We start from the raw sequence: 21,082 nt of genomic DNA, 5'->3' as shown, positions 1-21,082 counted from the left end.
TATGCGGGCCCCTCACTGTTGTGGCCTCTCCCGTTGCGGAGCACAGGCTCCGGACTCGCAGGCTCAGCGGCTGTGGCTCACGGGCCCAGCCGCTCCGCAGCATGTGGGATCTTCCCAGACCGGGGCACGAACCCGTGTCCCCTGCATCAGCAGGCGGACTCTCAACCACTGCGCCACCAGGGAAGCCCGAGACACATCTTCATTCAGAGGCATGTGACTGGTCTTGCTTCGCTCAAAGTCAGCTGCATTCAGTCAACGAATATGTATTGGCCACTTACTATGGAACAGGTGCTGTGCTAGCCGATGAAGATAGGGGAGCACCTAAGCCAGACTGGACTTTGACCTTTACGAGCTGGTAACAGGTATGGGCTCTCTCCCCTCATAAAGAATGCACTGAAACAATCTTAAGAAAACATTGTGTACGGACACTTTGTTTGCTTTTATACACACATATATATTTGTAATAACTCCGATGCAGTGCTATCGGTGCTATTACAAATACATCAAGTACCATGAGAGCCCAGAAGAAAGAATCACCACCTCTGTTTGGATAGGATCAGGGAAGGCTTACTCAAGGAGGTGACCTGGCAGGCAATAATGGGAAAGGCAACACAGGGTGCTGTACATGCAAATGATACACGGAAGCCTGAAACACTCTGTTATGGTTAAATGTTTGTGCTTCTCTCACCCCTGCCAATTCCTATGGTGAACCCCCAGCCACCGATGTGATGGTATTAGGAGGTGGGGCCTCTGGGAGGTAACTGGGTTTGATGAGTCACAGGGTGGGGCCCCATAATGGGATTAGTGCCCTTAGAAGAAGAGGAAGACACTCCAGACCTGCTTCTGTCTGCATTGGGAGGACACAGCAAGCCAGCAAGGGGGCTCTCACCAGAACCCAACCATGCTGGTACCTTGATCATGGACTTTCTACCTCCAAAACCATGAGAAATAAATGTCTGTTGTTTAAGCCACGCAGTCTATGGTATTTTGTTATAGCAGCCTGAGTTAAGACATGCCATGACATATTTATGGAGCTACAAGTAATTCAGCAGGGATGGGTTCCTCAACTTCTGAGGGATGAAGTCTCCCAGCAGGCACATGTTGTATCTGTTGAGTAATCCCTGACACCTAACAGGGAAGAATTTAGCCATCAAAAAGCAACTCTGAAAAAAAAAAAAAAAAAAAAAAAAAGCAACTCTGAAGACCAGCTTGCTCACGACCCCACGTTCTCTCTTGCACTAGACTTCTGGTCAGGCCACATTTGAAAGATGATCCAACTGCTACAATCTCCATTCTCTCAGCCTCGAATAACACCAGCCCTGAGTCTTAAACCAATATAAGACTTTGACTCTTTGAGTCAAAAGCAATCAAAACCACAGCATCACACCCTGTATTTGCCACTAGATGGAGCTATGCATCACACCAAAAAAAAAACACCAGAGGCTAAATTGATTTTCTCCAAGTGTTCTGTAAATAGAATCACTGACTTTCACAGCTGGTGGTAGCAAGTTATACAAGCCCAGGGTCCTGTGACGGTTGGCATGAAGGATAGACGATTCACAAAATATTTATTAAATTCCTACTTGTGCTAGTCTCAGTTTAGACAAATAGTGGGCACTATCTGCCTTCTGGGAACTCCATGTTTGGTGGAGGAAAGGCACACACACACACACACACACACACACACACACACACACGCACACGCACACGCACATACACACATTGTGCATGATGTTTCTTGTGCATCCCAGACTCTGCCGGGTGTTTTTCAAGTTCTATCTCTAATTCCCAAATGTTAAAAACTTGCTCCAGTTCATTTGGCAGAGCCAAGATTAAATCTCAAATCTGCTTGCCTCTTAAGACCATATTCTTTCCTCAATACCATCCAGCTCCCTCTCAAACACTTCCCATGCAAAGCGAAAGGTTCACACGTAAAGTTGGGTGTGAACCAAGACCACCAGAAACACACCAGACAGAGTGTGGTGACTGGGGGTGTCCAGGAAGGCATCACAGAGGACGTGTTTTTTTGTTTGCTTGTTTGGGTTTTTTTTTTTTTTTAAATCAGTCAGATAAGCTCGAGGGGAAAGAAATTCCAGGGAGAAAGAGGCAGGTCCTATGGCACAAAGCTTTGCAAATGCAGGAAACAGCCTTTGGTAGCAAATGGCATGTAGCCTAGGGCACTGGGGAGCTGGGGTGTGTGAGGAGGGATGTGGACAGGGTGGAGGCGGGAGGGCAGCTGAGGGAAAGACCATAAACAGCCTCCCTTGTTCAGTTAAGAAGTTGAGATCTATTCCCACAGGCAACGGGAAGCCATCAAAGGCTCTCGGAGAAACTTCTAATGTTAAATTTGAACGGTCATTTTTTTTTTCCAGGAAGGGAGGTATATTCATACTTTGGAACATTATACAACTCACTGACTCCTTTGAAAAGAAAAGAAAAAAAATCTTTCCGAACATATGGACACTAAGTCTGTCCCTTTAATTTCACTCTATACCATATGGCACCCTGAATTTTTAGATGAGTAGATGGATTGGCTTCACAGATCAAAACTTGGTAAGAGACATCTTCGTCTGTTTCTTTAATTCCTTTTCCACTAACCACAGCCGAAGCCCAATTTATCAATCTAATAAAATGAAGTGGTGAGGTCAGACGATTTCTTGCACAGTACGTAGACACGCCTGGCACATACTAAATGCGATAGAAGGGTTTAATAAATACACACACACACAGACCAAAGGCGTGTGCCATTAGTTCCTTAGCTAAACTCCAAGGAAATCAAGTAACTTCAGCCCTACCTCAGGGAGAACTGAATGATACGCACAGGTGCACGTGCAATCATATCCAAAGGAGACAGTGAGCTGGAGACATCAAAAAACAGCTGTTCTACCAAGCTGAGGTCCACTGTCATGTTAAAAACAAAGGCCATACGTTTTCAGAAACTAGAATTTACTTCCACCTCAGTCTTGCTAACTAAACTTGCTGTAAACTTTTGCAAGAACTTTCCTCAAAGAGCCTCAATACTGATTTATATATTACTCATACATCGAGGCTGTTTCCACTTGGCCAAACAAACATCTGCATGAAAACTGTAATCGTTTCATTGTTTCCAAGCGCCGGGACCTTTGAGCTTGATAAGACATCTAAACCCTGTCTGAAAACTGTGTGTCTTTATCAGATACTTGCCATTAATTAGATACAACCTCAAAGAAAAATCTAATTGTAGAAGGTTAAAAAACCAAATTAACTGTAGGGCTTTGAGGCTTTGGGAAGTTAAATGACATGCTTAATGTTACAGAGCTTGCGAGTGGCAGAGTGGGATTCAAGCTTGTCTGGTATCTGTCTGTTTTCTTTCCACTATACCAACTGCCTCAGCAATGTGACTTATTGGGCAGATTCTGAAGTACAGACTAAATGACCAGTCATTCAATACCTACAACCTTGTCATGTTTATAAAAGGAGAAAGAATTGAGTACAAAGGACATTAAATGGCGTGCCCTGAACTCTGCACATACAGGCAAACCTATAACTTGGCCTCAAAGCAGAAACCCGCGTGCATTTCCAGTGTGGAGTCATGCTTAACTAGCACTCTAGAATGTCACAACTAGAAGGAGTGCTCAATGCCATCTGGGCTGCCTCTCCTCACTGTGTAGGTAAATTTCTACATTAAAAGGAATTGGTGGGGCTGGGGGGAGTTGGAAACAGACCAGAGTTCTCCAATTTCAGTAATTGGGTGTTTGCTTACATTTCCACACTTTTATCTACACTTGCTCTAAGCACTATCTCACTTGCTAAAAATGTAAGCTTCCCAAAGCAGGAAGTGAAATGTAAACATCTGTGCCTTTTAGCAGGGTTAGTAAAGGCTTTGGTTGGAATAGCTGAAGAAACTAGGAATGTCTCACTGTAACATCACTAAGGTTCAGTTTACGGTGTTTCAATGTCTCCACCTTGTGGAAACTGTCAGTAGTACATAAAAATAAATACATCTTCATTTATTAAAAGACTGACCTGACAAGAGAATAAACTTTCTTAAAAAATATGAAAATCTCAAAATAATCCCAAAGTATTTTGGTAGTATATCACAGTGGGAAGTGACATTGATAACCTTGAGGCCATGCTGAATACCAACGGTCTTCTAAAGAATAATAAAAGATTAAATTCCATGTAATTTTAGTAACAGGTATATGTTACTGTCCACGTTCATGTAAAACTAGAGACACAAAATGATGCTCTAAGTTCACTGGGTCATTTGATTTATCAGGCCATTAACTTTCCCAGCCATTTGGATAATAGCAGAAACGTGTTACACCATAAGGCTTTGGTGGCTCCTGTCTTTGAAGATTTCACTATGGGATGGTTCTAAAAGTAACAGGCAAAAAGCCAAAGCAGCTCTCTCTCTAAGCTTCTAATTAAATGAAAGAACACTTCTAGTAAGACAGGTAGAACTAAGCAAAAGTAAATCAATTTTGAAATAAACTCAAGTAGCTGTGCTCTTTCAACACAGCAATAAAACGCTGGGCAAGATGGGGCAGTTCGGTGGTTAAGGAACTAGCCCTGAGCTCTGCTTCTTAACTACTTGGGCAAGTGATTTAACCTTCCTGAGCCTCAGTTTACTCCTCCAGAAGATGGGGATTATGATACCACCTATCTCAAAGGACTGCTGTGAGGATAGAAGATAACATATATATATAAAGCACCTAGCACAGTGCTTGGCACATAGTAGGATAATGAGCTATTGTTAAAATTATGAAAACACTGACTCACCCATGGGGTTCTTGATCATTACATTCAGGAAAATGAGTGGCATGATCATCATGCCTAATTTTTATTATCTGTAATTTTATCTATTAGAATGTTAGAGGGGGGGAAGGTCCTGAAGGGTTTTTGGGCAAGCCGGGTTAACAGATGAAGAACTCACAGGAAGTGGAACAAACGGATGCTCGTTCAGCTTCCACAGTGATCTGGAAGTGTGGCAAAAACAAGAAGCCAAGCCTTGGGCCACACATGGTCATGGCCCGGCTCAGACATCATCTCATCACTCGCCTCAACTTCGCATGTCACAGGGAGGTTGGGTCTGCTCCTTCATCCATTGAGCCGCGTGCTCACCAATTCAGCAACGTTTATAAGCTCCTACATGTACAAGGCACTGAGGATTCAGTGGTGAGCAAGCCAGACAAGTCCCTGCATGATGGCGCTTGTTGTTGTAAGCAGGAACGGGCGGGGAAACGATAAAATATAAACCCATCCTCAGGATAATTTTAAACAGCGATAAGCTTCCAAATGAGCATAAGACACGGTGACGGAAACTAGGCCTGGGGCAGGTCACATAAAGGACTTCAAGTTGAAGGGTCAAGGAGGGCCCCTCCAAAGAGATGCCAGCCGAGCAGCCAGAAGGAACCAGGGGAATAGATCTGGGCAATAGAACCGAGGCAGAGAAACAGTGCAAAGGCCCTGAGGCAGGAAAGAGCTTGATGAGACTGAGGGACAGAATTACCAGCTGCAGCAGCAGAAGCAAGGGGGAGTACAGGACAATGAGTTCTAAGAGGCAGGTAAGGGCCAGATCCTGTAGGCCAGGTAGGCCAGGCTCAGGAGTCTGGATTCTATCCTAAGCATAAGGTTTGGTTTAAAGGACTGACACAATATGGTTTGTTGTCAAGTGTCACTCTGGCTGCCGGTGGATCCTGGCTGGAATTGCCCAGCAAGTTACTGCCAAGCCCGGACTGTGGCCCAAGTCCTGCGTCTCTTGGCCCAGAAGGCTCCCCTCCAGGGCACACAGCCTTCAAAATGAACAGGACGGGAGGAAGGCAGTTTGCTCTCCCCCAGAGGACTTCAACAAGCCCCGCAGAAGAGAAGGCAGGGGCCACGCCTCCCCTGCTCCGTGAAAAGGGAGGCGGCCCAGGTACTCACCCGCTCGTGATGTCGTCCGCCCGCACGTTCTTGCTCAGAACGTCCCCGTCGCTCATGTAGCCGGGGGCGTCCATGCTGATGCTCTCCAAGTCCATCTCATCTCCTGCCTTGTCCGAGACGTCCCCGTGGCAGACGCTGCTGCCCCTGGAGGCCAGCTGCCTCCGCAGGGGGGCAGAGTACACGTAGCGGCCCGACTCGGTGTTGATGAAGCGGCTGGCGTTGGCTCGGGGCGGGTACCCGTTGCCCATCGAGGGGGCGTCTCCCGCCTGCAGCCGAGGGCTGGACTGGCCGAGCCTCCATGACAGGGGAGTGGGCCTGCCCGTCAAGCTGAGGATACTGCGCCCGCTGATCTCTGTGGTGACATTGGTGTCAAACGTGGTTTCCAATGTGCTAAAAACATAAAACCGGTCTTGGGTTAGACCCCCAATATGCCTAGTAGTCTTTGCAGTTTACATTCTCTTTCATCTTTTTTTTAGAATTATGAAATATTTCCCATATACAAAAGAGGATCAAAAAGTAAGGTATTGGGCTTCCCTGGTGGCGCAGTGGTTAAGAATCCATCTGCCAATGCAGGGGACATGGGTTCAATCCCTGGTCCGGGAAGATCCCACGTGCTGCGGAGCAACTAAGCCCGTGCGCCACAACTACTGAGCCTGCGCTCTAGAGCCCGCGACCCACAACTCCTGAAGCCCACGCGCTTAGAGCCCGCGCTCTGCAACAAGAGAAGCCACTGCAATGAGAAGCCCATGCACCGCAACAAAGAGTAGCCCCCGCTCACTGCAACTAGAGGAGGCCCGCGCACAGCAACAAAGACCCAATGCAGCCAAAAATAAAATAAATAAGTTAAAAAAAAAAAAATAAGGCACCAACATACCACCCAGTGTAGCTCTGTTAAAAATGAAGACGAAGCTGCACATCTACGTGACATTCTGAGAAGCCCAGCACAGATTTTTCCCCTAAAACATGGTACAAGATACCCCCTAACAATTACTTTAAATAAACAATCTTAACTTCTAGAACCTTCTTTCCAACCCAGGAAAGGAAGTAGAAAACTCTGGACTGATAACAATGGGGCATAAAGGTAGCTGTGTGCCTATTCATCCTAGGACGCTGCATTTCAGCTCACTTTTCCTAAAGGCAGGCTGCACGATCCACTCCCAAGGTCCTAAGATCCCATTTTCACATCCTCAGCTCTCTCCAGACTGTGCAGGTGGGGAGGGCCCTGATTTTCTAACTCTGTAATGTCTACCCCCCCCTCCCCCGCTACACACACGCACTTCTGCTTCTCCCACCTTTTGTCCCAAATGACAAACTTTGGGGGCAAAAGGCCAGAAAAGAGTGGTAGATGCCTGGGCTTGAGACCCATGAAACTAGCTGAGTCTGAAACTGCCAGGGAATGGAGCTCATCCCTGGCCCTCCGAAGACTCTTTTGCAGTCAGTCCACTGTCTTTCCGGCCCTGCAGGTCTCGCCACACCATCAAGATGCAGAGACACGCTGGGGTCTCTTTACTAAGCAGAGACAGCGAGTCTTTCCTGCAGAAGAAAGCATGGAATATTTCCCTCCTGTCATGATCACCATCCTAACCCAAGCCAAGAGATCCACGAAACTGCTGTAACCTACATTTAATCAGTTTCAGTGATGATGGTGGAAAGAGGGATGTTTCTTAGATAATCAAGAGTCGCAGGAAAAAAAAAGAAAAAGAGTCGCAGGGTCCAGCACCTGGTTCCATGCCATCACCAGCCACCCCCAGTGGACTCTTCTCTGGGAGAATCAATTTGGTGCCTCATCTGTTTCTGTTTCCCTCTGATCCTGGAAGCAGCCTGCCTGACTTTCCTTATACTGGGAACTCCTAAGGTTCAGACCCTGGTCTTCTTTAAGAACCCACAGTGCTTAACCCCAATCTGCCGAAGCTGCTGGCCGTGGTGGAGTCCAGCAGTCTCCTTGCTGTATTCATTTATCAAAGAGACTGAAATTGGAGAAGCAGGGGAGACCCCCCAGACCTGGGAGCTCACAGGCGTAACCGGGACTTTACCTCGATCATCAAGGCCAAACACAGACCATAAAAGTTGGTTCTGCCCAAATCACGAAGGACGTCCCAGGGCTGCACCCTCTTCCCCTTCTTGCTCAACAATGAAAAGAAACTGATAAATGTTTCCAGTGTAAGCCTAGAATTCATCTAACGAAATCATGGTTTAAACATGATCCTACGTTTTTATAAATATGTCTGTACGTGTTTTATACACGTGCATGACTAACAACGTTACAGAGTGCTTGGGGATCAGAAGACCGGGTAGGAATTCGAGTTATTCACTTTATCACACAGGTCAAATACAGTTCACCTGCTCGTTTCAACAGCATAATATCATACTGTTTTGGAAAATGCAAGCAAAGGGAAACTTAAATACAGCTGGTCTGCAACATCCTCTGTGGAATGGATTTAGCAACCTTCTGCTTTGGGGAGGAATCTGTCTCCACGGATTTTTGCTCTTGACGCTTCCGCATGCCGTATGGCATTCTCGGTGAATACCAGCACATTTGGCGATCAAGGTTATTTATTCCGTTATTAACCAAATCACTTGGCTAGTGGCGGGAACACACCGTGGCAGGAGCAGCCATGTGAAAACCAAGTTACTAGCTGGTTCAGGAAAGTGATTCACGCTCTAGATACCTGTGCGTAACCTGAGTTCCCCGTAAACTGGACATGGTCTCCTCCAAATTCTGCCGCAGATCAGCGATGTTCTTCACCGTCCGCAGTCGCCGAGCCTCGGGATCTTCCCCTGGAGAGACAAAGGTTAAAGCTATTTAGTTCTCAGATAGATGGAGAGATTCTTGGGAACAACAACTGTGACTGTGACCAAAACCACGTTTCCTGCTCAGGGCCTGGTTCTCCACGGGTGCTCGAGAAGGATTTGAGAATGAATGCATGAATGAATAAATGCACAGGTGCCCAAAGGAAGGTGCTAAATCTAAAGAGAGAGAGAGGTCTTTCTTCTCCCTACAGGTCCCTCCAGCAACAGGTGAAGTCTAGCCCGTGGGAAAAGCAAAGTGCCAAGTTTGAGACAAACACATTTTCACACTGCCTCCAATAAAGCCACGAACACATTAGGTCTGACCCCTGCCCAGGAAGGACCTTTGGTTTTCTCACCCATGGGTGATAGGTGCTGCTGTCTATTGGCCCGACATTACAGATGGTTAATTTGTAGAGGCTAAAAGATCTGCACTTATTAATCATGAATATTCCTCCAGAGAGAGGTGTGCCTTTTTCTTTGTTCGATTTGTTATGTCATCTCGAATGCTGGCTCCTTTAACTCCCTGGCTGAGTGGTCACGGGGTAGGTGCTGACCCTCTCTCTCCATCCTTCAGATTCCACGGTCCTAGACGAAGACAGTGACAGTGCTGACCTCAAAGGACTGTTGTAGGGACTAAATGGAGATCCCTGAGCGCAGCACCCACCAAAAGCACTCAACTCACGCCAACTGGTGCTGCAGAGCGGGGAGCATTCGAGAAGCTTCAGGCTTCTCTCTGGGGGATAAGGGACTTCTATTCCTTGGGCAACATTTCCCACCAAATACCTGGCCCGGAGAGGTCAAGTGGGCACAAACATCCCAGGAGAAACAGGCTACACACAAGCTAGGAAGCCATGTCCCCTCTCAGAGAAGCCTCGCTTTGGGTTGTCTGGCTATTCTGTTTAGTTTGGGCTGCTTATGGGGTGAGAGGAAAAGCCAAATAACTAAAATAGTGATTAAAGGAATCACACATCATTCCCTCAGAGTAATTTCAGGAGGGCTGAGAAGACCAAAACCAAGGGTCTTTAAAAGCTGATGACTATTTCAAGTGCTCAGCAATATTTCTAAAGAAATCTCTCTATATAGAACACAGTACACATGGGCAGCAGCAAGTGGGATATAGAGCAGACACTAAGCAGAACTTCCAGCAATTGTCATTAATAGTGCAACAGGCATTTCTTATAGACATTTCTATAAGAAATGTCATAGAATTAACTTTCCTTCTGAGACAGATGATCTTAGATTATTCTCAGCATGGTGGTGCCTGGAGGGTGGGGAATGGATTAAAGGATTGATTATATGGAGATAATCTGCTATGGCAAACTCTCTACCCTTGAAAATGCCAGTGTTTTCAATTTTCTTCCCACTTCTAACCAAGAGAAATTTGGAAGGCATTTTTGTCTTATCTAAAAAGTGGTCAAACCTGCATTTCCCATCCAATTCTTTGAAATACATATATATATATATGTATGTGTTTTTAAACAAAAGCAGTGATGAATATCTATTTTACCTTCCCCTAATGGCCGTGGAGGAATGTAATTGCATCTATCTCCTGGGCCATCAATTAAATATCTTTTACTGCCAGTTTGACCACATTTTATCTGTGTAAAGCCTGCCAAAAAGGTACTGATCCTTTGGATAGCTCCAGGCCCTGCAGGGAACATTTATTATGAAGCTAAGTCTAGGCACCAGTTTTCAAATTACCTTCATTAATTAACTTAATCACACACAACAGTATAAAGACTATATTTATAGGCATACCTTGTTTTACCGTGCTTTGCTTTTTGTGCTTCGCGGGCATTGAAGGTTTGTGGCAACCCTGCATCAAGCAAGCCTATCAGTGCCATTTTTCCAACAGCATTTGCTCACTCTGTGTCTCTGTGTCACATTTTGCTAATTCTCCCAAAATTTCAAACCCTCCACCAGCAAAAAAAATTATGACTCACTGAAGGCTCAGATGATGGTTAGCATTTTTTAGCGATAAAGTATTTTTCAATTAAGGTATGCATATTGTTTTCTTTTTTCTCTTTTTAATTAATTTATTTGTGGCTGCGTTGGGTCTTCGTTGCTGCACGCGGGCTTTCTCTAGTTGCGGTGAGCGGGGGGCTACTCTTTGTTGCCGCGCATGGGCTTCTCAGTGCAGTGGCTTCTCTTGCTGTGGAACACAGGCTCTAGAAGCATGGACTTCAGTAGTTGTGGCACGTGGGTTCAGTAGTTGTGGCTCACGGGCTCTAGAGCGCAGGCTCAGTAGTTGTGGTGCACGGGCTTAGTTGCTCCACGGCATGTGGGATCTTCCCGGACCAGGGCTCGAACCCGTGTCCCCTGCATTGGCAGGCGGATTCTTAACCACTGCGCCACCAGGGAAGTCCTGTACATTGTTTTCTTTAGACATAACGCTACTGCACACTTAACAGGCTACAGTGTAGTGTAAACAGAGCTTTTATATACACTGGGAAGCCAGAAACTCTGTGTGTCTTGCATTACTGCAATATTTGCTTTACTGCAGTGGTCTGGAACCAAACCTGCAATATCTCCAAGGTATGCCTGTATTTATCCATGTCTCTATGAATGACACATTTGCCTGTTAACTCTCCTTTAGAAATTCAAAGATCTTTGATATGGAGTGGTATCTCACCTTTATTTTTGATAACCCCACACAAATCTATAGATGCTCAAGAAATATTTATTGTCCACAAGATGTTTGGTCAACGCAGGGCTGAAGAAAAAGGATAGCTTTTGCATTCCAACAGGTAAAGGTTTGAATCACGGCACTGCCACTTACTAGCCACTTGACCTCAGGCAAGTCATTTATTCTCCCTAAATGTCATTTGTCAAATGGGGATAAAACCCCTTCTCCCTCAAGGTTAGGAGGATCAGATGAGATGATACATGATATGCCTGGCATAAAATGAGGGCTCGTTGAATCTGAGTGTCCTGTGTCCCTCTGAGGGGTCCCACTAGGAAATATCTGCTGCTCTCGGAGCTCTACATACACAGATCCCAAGAGCAACGTAGAAACACAAACCAGTAATCCACCTGCCTTGCTCAGGTGATCACGTTCTGAACTGCCAATTCTACCTGCTTGGAAGATGGCCCTAATGTAAGATCTCCCTACCAAACCATAGCCTGAACAAAATAAACACACAGCCGTGCCCTGGTGGAAATGGCTGGGCCCTTGAAGCCCATATACAGAGAAATTAAAAACTGAATGAACTATTCCATGTCTACGTGTGGCTCTCCTGCATCTACCAAGGGCAGTCCTCCCTCAGACCACTGGCCATGATGGAGAGAACACCATATTCTGACCAAACAGAGCAGAGGTGAGGATGTCAGGGTGTTACATGAGGAACATGGATGGAACCGGGGATTTTTAGCTGTAAGAGGGAGGCTAAGGGACACGCTGCTACGTGGAAAAGGATGGAAATTGTCCGTGAGGCTGGATTATATCCAGTGATTTAGAAAGGTAAGGATAAAAGACTCTATTACTACTTAACGCCAATGAAATATGGAAGGGCTGCCTCATGAAGGAATAGACTTTCCATCACAAGAAGTATTCCAGCAGAGACTGAAAGACAATTCATCAATGAATGATCGAAGGGATTCATGGACTGGATAATAAGCGGACGTTGTTCCTTCTAACGTTACAATCTGAGATGCAGGACTCACGTGTAACGCTATGTAAATGACAGAGCACCGTGGGAAAATCCACCTACTTGCATAAGTAAGGGGGAGGAACTTAGCAATTGATCAAATAGTCTCATAAATGTCCATTCCTAAATACACCCGTTTGTTGTCATTTCAAGGGATCGGCTGTACATAAGCTGAAATCAACCTCATACATACCAGCTACTATGTAGTGTCTCCATAAAATTATTAACTGTACAGCCGCATGTGTTACAGCTGCCCATGTGAGTTCCACTACTTGAATGTAAAGACAAGTCACCCTAATTCAGGTATTTTCCTTAGCAACTAACATCGTCTGACTTTACACCAAAGGGTGCTTGATCAGGCATGACTAGCTGCACAGTTCTGGTCCCCAGATCGACAGCATCTCAGGCTTTCTGAGCTCTCACTTGGTTTACTGTCCTGATGCACAGGAGACATGGGGAGAAAAAGATAAAGGAGTGAAAAGATCACAGGCTGCCATCTGTCCCTGTGAAATTTAACTGTGACGTGGAATGTTTTCCGGCTGCCGCTTTTGCTTTTCAGACGTGAATTTCACTGAGCCTCAATGTCTGCCACGACTCCACACTCCTCCACGAGTCACACATCTGATCCATGCCGGCCTCTGAATCACTGGCCTGGCTCTTTTGATGCGTGCACATACGAACACAATCCGGAAAGTGTGTGGAGACCTGAGTAGTAATTAAACTCCACACCCTTCTCCTGAGAGCTGGCCCTTTTCCTGCACTATCTATGTCCTCATAGGCAGGGGAGCTAAAACCTGGGAGAGAAGGAAACATAAAATCAATCCCAAACCACTAAATGGGGCCCTAAACCACTGTAAGATGGATCACTTACAAATGGCCTGAAACCTCTCTGCCCCATCACAGTGCCCAGGCAGCAGAACCAGAAGAAAAGAGAGAAATCACTCAGATCCTCTGAAATTAATACTCAGAGCTAATGGGCAAACGGGTATGAGTCGATCACGTGGGCTGCAGACCAACTCCACAGCTGTAATGTAGCTATTAATATGGTGGGGTCATGGACATTTCGTCTAAGAAATGGATTTTAAACATGGATTCAATTTTCAACCCAACTCTGAAGTGGTAAGATATGCGAAGAATAACTCAGCCACTGCTAAATATGTGGTTTACCACTCCCTTCCCTGGTTAGAAGTTGCTGGAACCCAGGGCACAGAGCTGCGAACGGGGGACAAGGTGGTAGCTCGGAATACACTACAGTAGGAATTCTAATTCTGATGCTACCTTTTTTTCTTTAAATTAAGAATGTGACAGTGTAAAACTAATAAATATTTGTGGAATTAACTATACGACAATTGCAGATTTTATGTTTTTATGTGATATAATATCCCTTTAATCATCCTTGTCTGGGTTATATTTAAATAAAATTTAGATTTTTTTTTGTTTTTGGTAAAAGAAGCATGCTGAAATCTTCTTTCCAACTGTTCCGAGGGTGCTCAGAACAATTTTCAATCAGTGCTTCTTAAAGGAAATTTGAAAAAGTCAATACATTTTAGAGTTCCAAGTCTTTTTGTAAAGGCAACTCTATCTGAAGAATGAACAAGGAGATTCAAAGCCAAGTATCCGAGCAGCCCAGAGCCCCTACGTGACTGAAGAGGAGCATACCTTAAACCAGAACAGGGCTTCCCTGGTGGCGCAGTGGTTGAGAGTCCGCCTGCCGATGCAGGGGGACACGGGTTCGTGCCCCGGTCTGGGAATATCCCACATGCCGCGGAGCGGCTGGGCCCGTGAGCCGTGGCCGCTGAGCCTGCGCATCCGGAGCCTGTGCTCCGCAACGGGAGAGGCCACAACAGTGAGAGGCCCGCGTACCGCAAAAAAAAAAAAACCCACAAAAAAACCCCCAGAATGACCAACAGGTAAAAGACTTATTTGCAATTCTGGGGAGGAGGGAGCAGATCATGAGAGAAGGAGAAGAAAGAGAAGGAAGGTAGTAAGACAGACAATCAGTTTGTCTGGCTCATCAATCAAGGCAACAGTGAAGCAACTTCACATCAAGCTGGGTTCGGGACCTTCCAGCAGAATGTTGCACGGGAGGCCTCACCACCAAGAGACACGGAATTTCCAGGCGCCAAACTCACCAGTGAGTTCCTCCAGGGCAGGCTGTCCACTCTTGGTGTAGTGGCTCGGCTCCACGGTCACACCCCCTGAGCTGGACTCGGCAGTAACATTCCCTTCGGTGTCTGTCTGGGACCTTCACACACAAACCAGAGCAGACACACTTGTTACAAGGGGTAACTAGCACACCCGGACCACTGTGCCCCGACCACAGGCCCGACTATCCCCTCCTTCGGCAAGAAGCTTTAGAACAGAGCAGGCCAGCAGGCGGACGCTAAATAATTCACTGGTGCACGTGGAGCAAGGTCCTAGAAACAGAGAGAGCCACCGAACTGTAAAAGATGAAATACTGATCACCCAAATGGAGGGTCTGCAATCCTTCACTGGAGAACGCTCCTCTGCATCCCCTTCGGAGAGCTAGGTCTGCCCAGGAAAATGCTGGCGAATACTGGACGGTTTGGATTGTTTAACATGGGCCAAAGGGCCACTTCTAAGTAACCAGCGATGCCAGTAAGCCAAGCATGAAGATGACTCCGTGACTCCACTGACAGCCCCCAGGGCCCCCCCAGATCCTCCTGACACGGCCGTCTCTGGAAAGATGACCGTACAACCAGTGAGGAGTGGGTGCCAGGCAGGTGTGTTTGTCCTCTAGGTCTGATTCAGAGCTCAGAGCTTTCAATGAGATGAAAGGTCTCATTGATCATTACTTCAACACCTGCCTGAACTCTGTACTCCCCCAAGCCTTCTCCATGCCCTTCGTTGTCAAGCAAATCGAGGCGACTGCTTCATGCCATGTGCTCTTGCCGCGATTGCCTCTGAATATTTTGGCGCGTGCCGTGCAAACACATAATTATACTCAGACACATAACCATGGGCGTAACGTTACTAATTCATTAGCATCCTGAGCTGATTCAACCAGACTTCACTCCCTGTGAAGACAGTGTTTGCCAGCGTTGTGAACTGTCCAAAACAGACTGTGGTGGATGTGTACTGATAACCCCACATCATCCATCCATGCTCCCCCCTTTGCCCTCCTACCGATACCATCGGTTTCCCATTCCCGTCATCTCGACCTTTAAAGGATTTTCACGCTCTCAGTGTTCCTCTCCTTCCCTTGCCCAGAATCCAAGCTCTCGCCATCTCTGCCCAGGCCCTAGAAGCACTCTGTGAACAGGTACGCTGCCTCCAGACTAGAGGTTGCCAGCGACAGCCATGTACAGAAAGCAGCCCACAGACTGATTCTTATTGGTCTCCACAGTATTTTTTTTTAAAGCTTCTGAATTCATTTCCACATTTAAAAATCGGGAGATTTCACAAAAATTCCGGATTTCTCCCAGTAGAAACAAGTCTGGAAGGACTGAGCTCACGTTCTTGCAGGGCGCCGCCTGCTGCTGACAAGTGGTGGCGGCCCCCTCTAGAGAGACGTGGGGTTCCGCCTACCAGAGTCCCACTCACCCTGAACCACTCATTTGCATTACCTTTGTGGAGCCAAGCAGGCACGTGAACCGTGACCTCTGTTCTAGACTGTTCCTAGGTCTGGCCCACTCCCCATTCTGTCCTGCACTGATCTCGGTGATGCCGATGTGATCCTGTCACCTTCTGATTAAAGGGCTCCGATGGTTTCCCGCTGCCCACAGAATAAGGTCTAAAGTCCTAATTGTGATAGAAGGTGCCCTACATCGTGGGATTCTTCCTTCCTTCCTTTCCAGCCCTGTCTCCTGCCACTCCTGCCCTTTACACACAGCCCTGCCCTGTGCTCCACCGACGTGTGGCTTCTCTCCATTCCCAGATCATACCCTGTCCTTAAGTTTTGTCTTCGTAGTCATTGTGCCCTCTGCCTAAGGGCTCTTTTCCTCTTTCTTCCTTAGTTTGCTCCTAATCTACCTTTCAGGCACAGTCCCCATGTCATCTTGGCCTGGAAGCCTTCCCCAGTCCTTGGCCAGCAGATGGCTCCACCTCTTGTGCGTCTCTATTCTCCTGATGCCTACTTATTACAATACGATCTAATGGATAAATCTTTCCTACACTAGATTAAGAGCTCTCTGAAGGCTAAGACTGGCTCTTTTGATGCGTGCACATGAGAACACCATCTGTTCCAACTCACATGCCAAGCAGGCACTCAGGCAGGGTGTGCTGAACGGATAAATGAGAAGTTTTTAAGTCTAGAACGATACTGGGTGCTAGAAGGAATATTAGACTTGGAGTCTGAACATTGAGCTGGCTGCAGTGTGAAGTCTGTAACTTGATAGCCACCCACATCTCAGTAAGTCACTGCACCTCATTGAGCGTCTGGCCCTCAAGCGGGGATTACGACAGCGACCTCCCCTGGCTGCTACAAAAATCACAGGTGAGACAACATAAAAGCAGTAAAGTGTAAAGCAATAGAGGTGTCCAGTGTTCCTTCTGAATCGGTAACTATGATTCATTCAGAGTTATTTCTCAAAGGTGATTTATCTTCCTTTTCTTCCCTTGGTACCATCACTAACGTGGAGAGGTTCTGGGGGGAGCGCTGTAAGGCATATACGGTGAGCTATAAACTTGAGAGAGAGCATCTCAGAGCACAAAGGGAGCCTAAACCATTTCCTAAAATCCTCTAATCTAGCCCCATCTCCTCACTTTACAGATGAGGCTCAAAGCGAGGCAGTGATTTAGAGTCACGATGGTTTCGTGGTTAAGCACTTGGCCCCTCTTAAAGGGACAGACTTGGCTTTAGACACTAGCTTTCTGGCTGTCAGCTCTTTGACCTAGAGCAAGTTACTTAAATACTCTAGGCCTCAGTTTGCTCACCTTCAGAACAGGGATAAAAAGGGTAGCCAGCTCATGGAGTTGTGAGAATGATTAAATGAGCTGGGTCTCTGCACTCGCGTGGTGCATACTCAACAGCTATGCCGGCAGCCAGGTCCCAAGGCCACCCAGGGACTCACAAGCGAATAAAAGGCAGAGTCCAGGCATCCTGACTCCTATCCCAGTGCTCTTCTTTCCATCCTCCTACTTGGCTCACCTAGAGGAAAGGCACCTCAGAGGAGCCGGAAGGACATCACACAGGGTGAGCATAAACACTAAAACGCAGCTTGACAGACACATGTGACGTTTTCTCCTTCCTCCTATTGGTCAGACATTTGCTCTTTATCATTAAGAGTTTATCCTCTCATTGAAAAATCTTGAAATATTTTTTGAAAAGGTTAAACGTTTTAGAATCGTTCAAATAATTACAGCCAGAAAAAAAAGGAGCGGGGGTGAGACTGATGGGTGATCAGACAGTCACGTATTTTAATTTTGAAAATGCTGATCAAGAATCTGGGAACAGCCGCTTGAATATGCATCACCTCAAGACTATTCGTGTGACTGCCATGATAAAAACTTCACGGCAAACAATTCAGTTGCCTCCACGGTTCAGAGAACAGTTGTATAAAAAGCTGAGCGTGGAGGCAAGTGCTGAGTCATTATCTAAGCCTTGGCACCCTTCTCAGGACTGTTAGCTGAGCTGATAACTTGATTGAATACAAAGATGACCGCCTCCCATTAAAAAGGTCTGGCGTGACCCTCACTGAAGGGGTGGGTAAGCAACGAAAAGAGCTTCTCCTCAGAAGCCTGCCATTCCCTCACAGGCTGGATGCTGTGGGCTTGACTCTGAAATCAATCGCTTGAACCAGACTTTCTATCAGCTCTTGGCAGGAATGGTGACAGAACCTACTAGAACTCACCTCAGGCAGAAATAAGAGGAAATATCTAATTCTTTGGGGAACCATGTAAAGAGAGGAAGCTGAAAGCATGGGCCTGAGTCTGTGCATATGAACAGGTATGTAAATACACATGTGAATGTGTATTTGCATTTTATGTATGATTACTTACGTGTGACTGTCCCTGATGTGCATCCACACTATAGGTGTATGAGTGTGTGTGTACAGGTGTGATTGTGTATATACTTAGGGTAGAAACTGTAAAGTAAGTGCCCAGACTGTGGCATTCAACCATCGGTCCTCTTGTGCTGTGGAGAGGTATTAGTTATCACTCAGCTGTGCACTGTAGCCCACTGCCCTGCACATCTCGAGCACAGGATCAAGTCGAGCACTGTGAACAAGGCTCTGGGAACCCCCAAGGGCAGGGCTGAGAGGCTCGCATCTGCCCGGAGAGGACTCATCCCATGTATCCAGCATCACCCTCACCTGGAGCCGGTGTCCTCCATCCTGTACAGGTGTGTGGTGCGACCAGAGGCTCTCGTAGGCCAGAACCACCCAGAGCAACAGCACCTGGCTCCACGTGGTCTCCCGTGGTGCTATGGATGTGCCATCAGAGACAGACAGACCGAGGGACCGATAACGGACAGACGCAAACACCCAGGCTTGTCTCCCCAAATACAGCCCGGGTTTCTTTGGTTCCTCTAGAACCAGTCCCTCCTTCCTCATGCTGTTCTCCCCTCGAGAAATCCCAGCACACAGCAGGGACCGAAAAAGTATTTAAGGAATTCCCTAGTGGCCTAGTGGTTAGGATTCTGGGCTTTCACTGCCATGGCCCAGGTTCAATCCCTGGTTGGGAACCTGCAAGTCACACGGCACAGCCCCCCAAAAAATTTTTTTTAATTTAAAATAAAAGAAAAGAAAAAATATTTAATACGTGTGCTGGGGTAAGAAACCCTGAGGATCTGGAATTTTAAGATAAGCACCTCTGTGAGAAGTCTCCGTTACTCAGCAAGGTGGTTTTGTGGTTTTCATTGTTTAAAGCACATTCAGGATGCTCTAGGACTGACGTTGGAGCCTGTCGAGTGATAGCAAACCACCCTCCTAGCTTCTGCTCATGCTGCCGCCGCCTCTACAAATCCCCTGGGTCCCCATGTGCCTGGGCCACTCCTCCTTATCCCAGGATCAGCTCACATTTTACTTCCACTCTTTAGCTTCCTGACCTCCCCCCCAGCGCTGCTGAATTAACCGCCCCTCAAGCACACAGATCATGCGGCACCTGAGCTGTGTGCCTCAATGTTCCTGGGTAGCAGTCCCAACCCCTACCCTCAGAGACCCAGGATCCACCAGCACGGCTCCTTTGCCCACGGGCCCGGCGGGGCAGGGGGGCAGCCGCTCCTACCTGTACAGGAAAGGCGCCACCGTGGCAGTGTTGGGGTGGCTGTATTGCTGGGGCTGAGGTAGCTGGACGCTGACAGTATTGCTTCCCGTGGTCTGGGCGGTCCCGACGGACCCACTGACAGTCTGGCTGCTGATGCTGTGATTCAGGGTGGTCCCTCCTGGGGCTTTGCCTTCCGAGGACGCCAGGCTGGAGGAGGAACTGGAGTGTCTGCCGTCCAGCTGGGGCTTCTGCTGGGGGAGCCCGGAGCTCGGCTTCCCACCCCGGCTGCGCTCCCCGTCCTTGGAAGGCGCGGGGGCACTTGGGGATTTCCCGGGCATGCTCTTCATTCCTGGTTTTGGTATCCCACTGTGGGAAGGGGCCGGGGCCTCCTTCTTGGCACTGTTGAGCTTCCCCCCCTTGGGGATGAAGCTGGCGATCTTGGAGGACTTTTTCGGCATCTCGGTCACCGCCACCCCGTTGAGGTCTTCTCTCGGCCCCTCCTTGAGGTCCGGCCTCTCTGTCACCGACGCTCTCTTGGCGAGGTCCTTGCTTTTCTCCTTTTCCTTCTCGCTGCCTTTCGGGGAACTCTTCTTGTTGGTCAGCGCCCGGCTGAAAGTTCTCTGGGCAATGCCCTTGAGCGCGATCTTGGGGCTGTTGGAGGTGGGGCCCGCCGCGGACAGCGGGCGACTGCCGGCCTCCATCTCTTCGCTCTCTTCGAAGCTGGGCAGGATCTCCAGCCGCTCGCAGCTTGTATCCCGTGACCCCGGGCCCTCACCCACCTTGGAAGCCCCCTTGCTGTTGAAAAGTTTCAGTTTTTCCAGCATGGACCTCTGATTGTTGGGGGCTGGCTTCAGGGCTTCGGGGGTGGGCCTGGGGGCCTCGGGTGCAGGAGGCTTGACCGCGAGCGTGGCAGCCGTGGCGCTGTGCTTCACACTGACCGACTTGCTGCGCCAGGGCTTGGAGGCCGTGCCGGGCTGGGGGATGGCAGAGGAGGCGCTGCAATTAGCAGGGGCGCAGCCGCCGCCCTCCAAAGCAGCAGGTGCATCTTCGCTCATTCCGGGGTGGGAGGGGGTCGGACTCGCCAAAGGCTCTGCAGAGACAGGGGAAGAGAAGGAGACCTGAATCACACCCGTGGATCCGCACTGATCACGAGGGGGGCATCGGCCACGGCTACACGGCCAATCGCTCCAACCCAGATGCCGCGCAGCTCCATTACCTGCTTCGTGCGTTACCTGTGGTTGAATTTAAACTCCACCTTGACTCTCTCCTATTCACGCACTATTCACATGCCCCCCTTGTCACCTTTTGGTGTATGCTGTGTGAATGCTGCTGATCTTAATATCAACACGCACAAGGCAATATTAAGCACATGTGTTTACGGGAAAACAAAAATCCGCATCACCACTATGATGGTGTAGAATGATGTAGGAAACATCTCCTGTTTTGAATGACTCAACCCACAACCCCGTTTCCTAGTTAAGCCAAACAATTGAGAATTATCCAACTTAAAGAAAACAATGTAGCAGAGACATTCAAACAGAACAGACCAAAAAAAAAAAAAAAAAAAAAAAAAA

General features: G+C 47.7%; 1 protein-coding gene across 2 annotated transcripts in view; it reads right to left on the bottom strand.

The window, feature by feature from the left end:
* The window catches only part of NAV2 (neuron navigator 2), a 412,453-nt gene that overhangs the window by 156,140 nt on the left and 235,231 nt on the right, over positions 1–21,082 (bottom strand). For both annotated transcript variants that reach the window (XM_007457623.1, XM_007457622.1), the window contains exons 7-10: positions 19,530–20,598; positions 14,474–14,586; positions 8,574–8,682; positions 5,905–6,294 (exon numbers count right to left, since the gene is read on the bottom strand). In XM_007457623.1, coding sequence (XP_007457685.1) covers positions 5,905–6,294; positions 8,574–8,682; positions 14,474–14,586; positions 19,530–20,598 — 1,681 coding nt within the window. The remainder of the gene's footprint in view (positions 1–5,904; positions 6,295–8,573; positions 8,683–14,473; positions 14,587–19,529; positions 20,599–21,082) is intronic.

The sequence above is a fragment of the Lipotes vexillifer genome, unplaced genomic scaffold, assembly GCF_000442215.2.
Source record: "Lipotes vexillifer unplaced genomic scaffold, Lipotes_vexillifer_v1.1 scaffold505, whole genome shotgun sequence".
NCBI lineage: Eukaryota > Metazoa > Chordata > Mammalia > Artiodactyla > Lipotidae > Lipotes > Lipotes vexillifer.
Note: the sequence above shows the minus strand (reverse complement) of the source record. Positions and strands in the feature narration are given on the sequence as shown.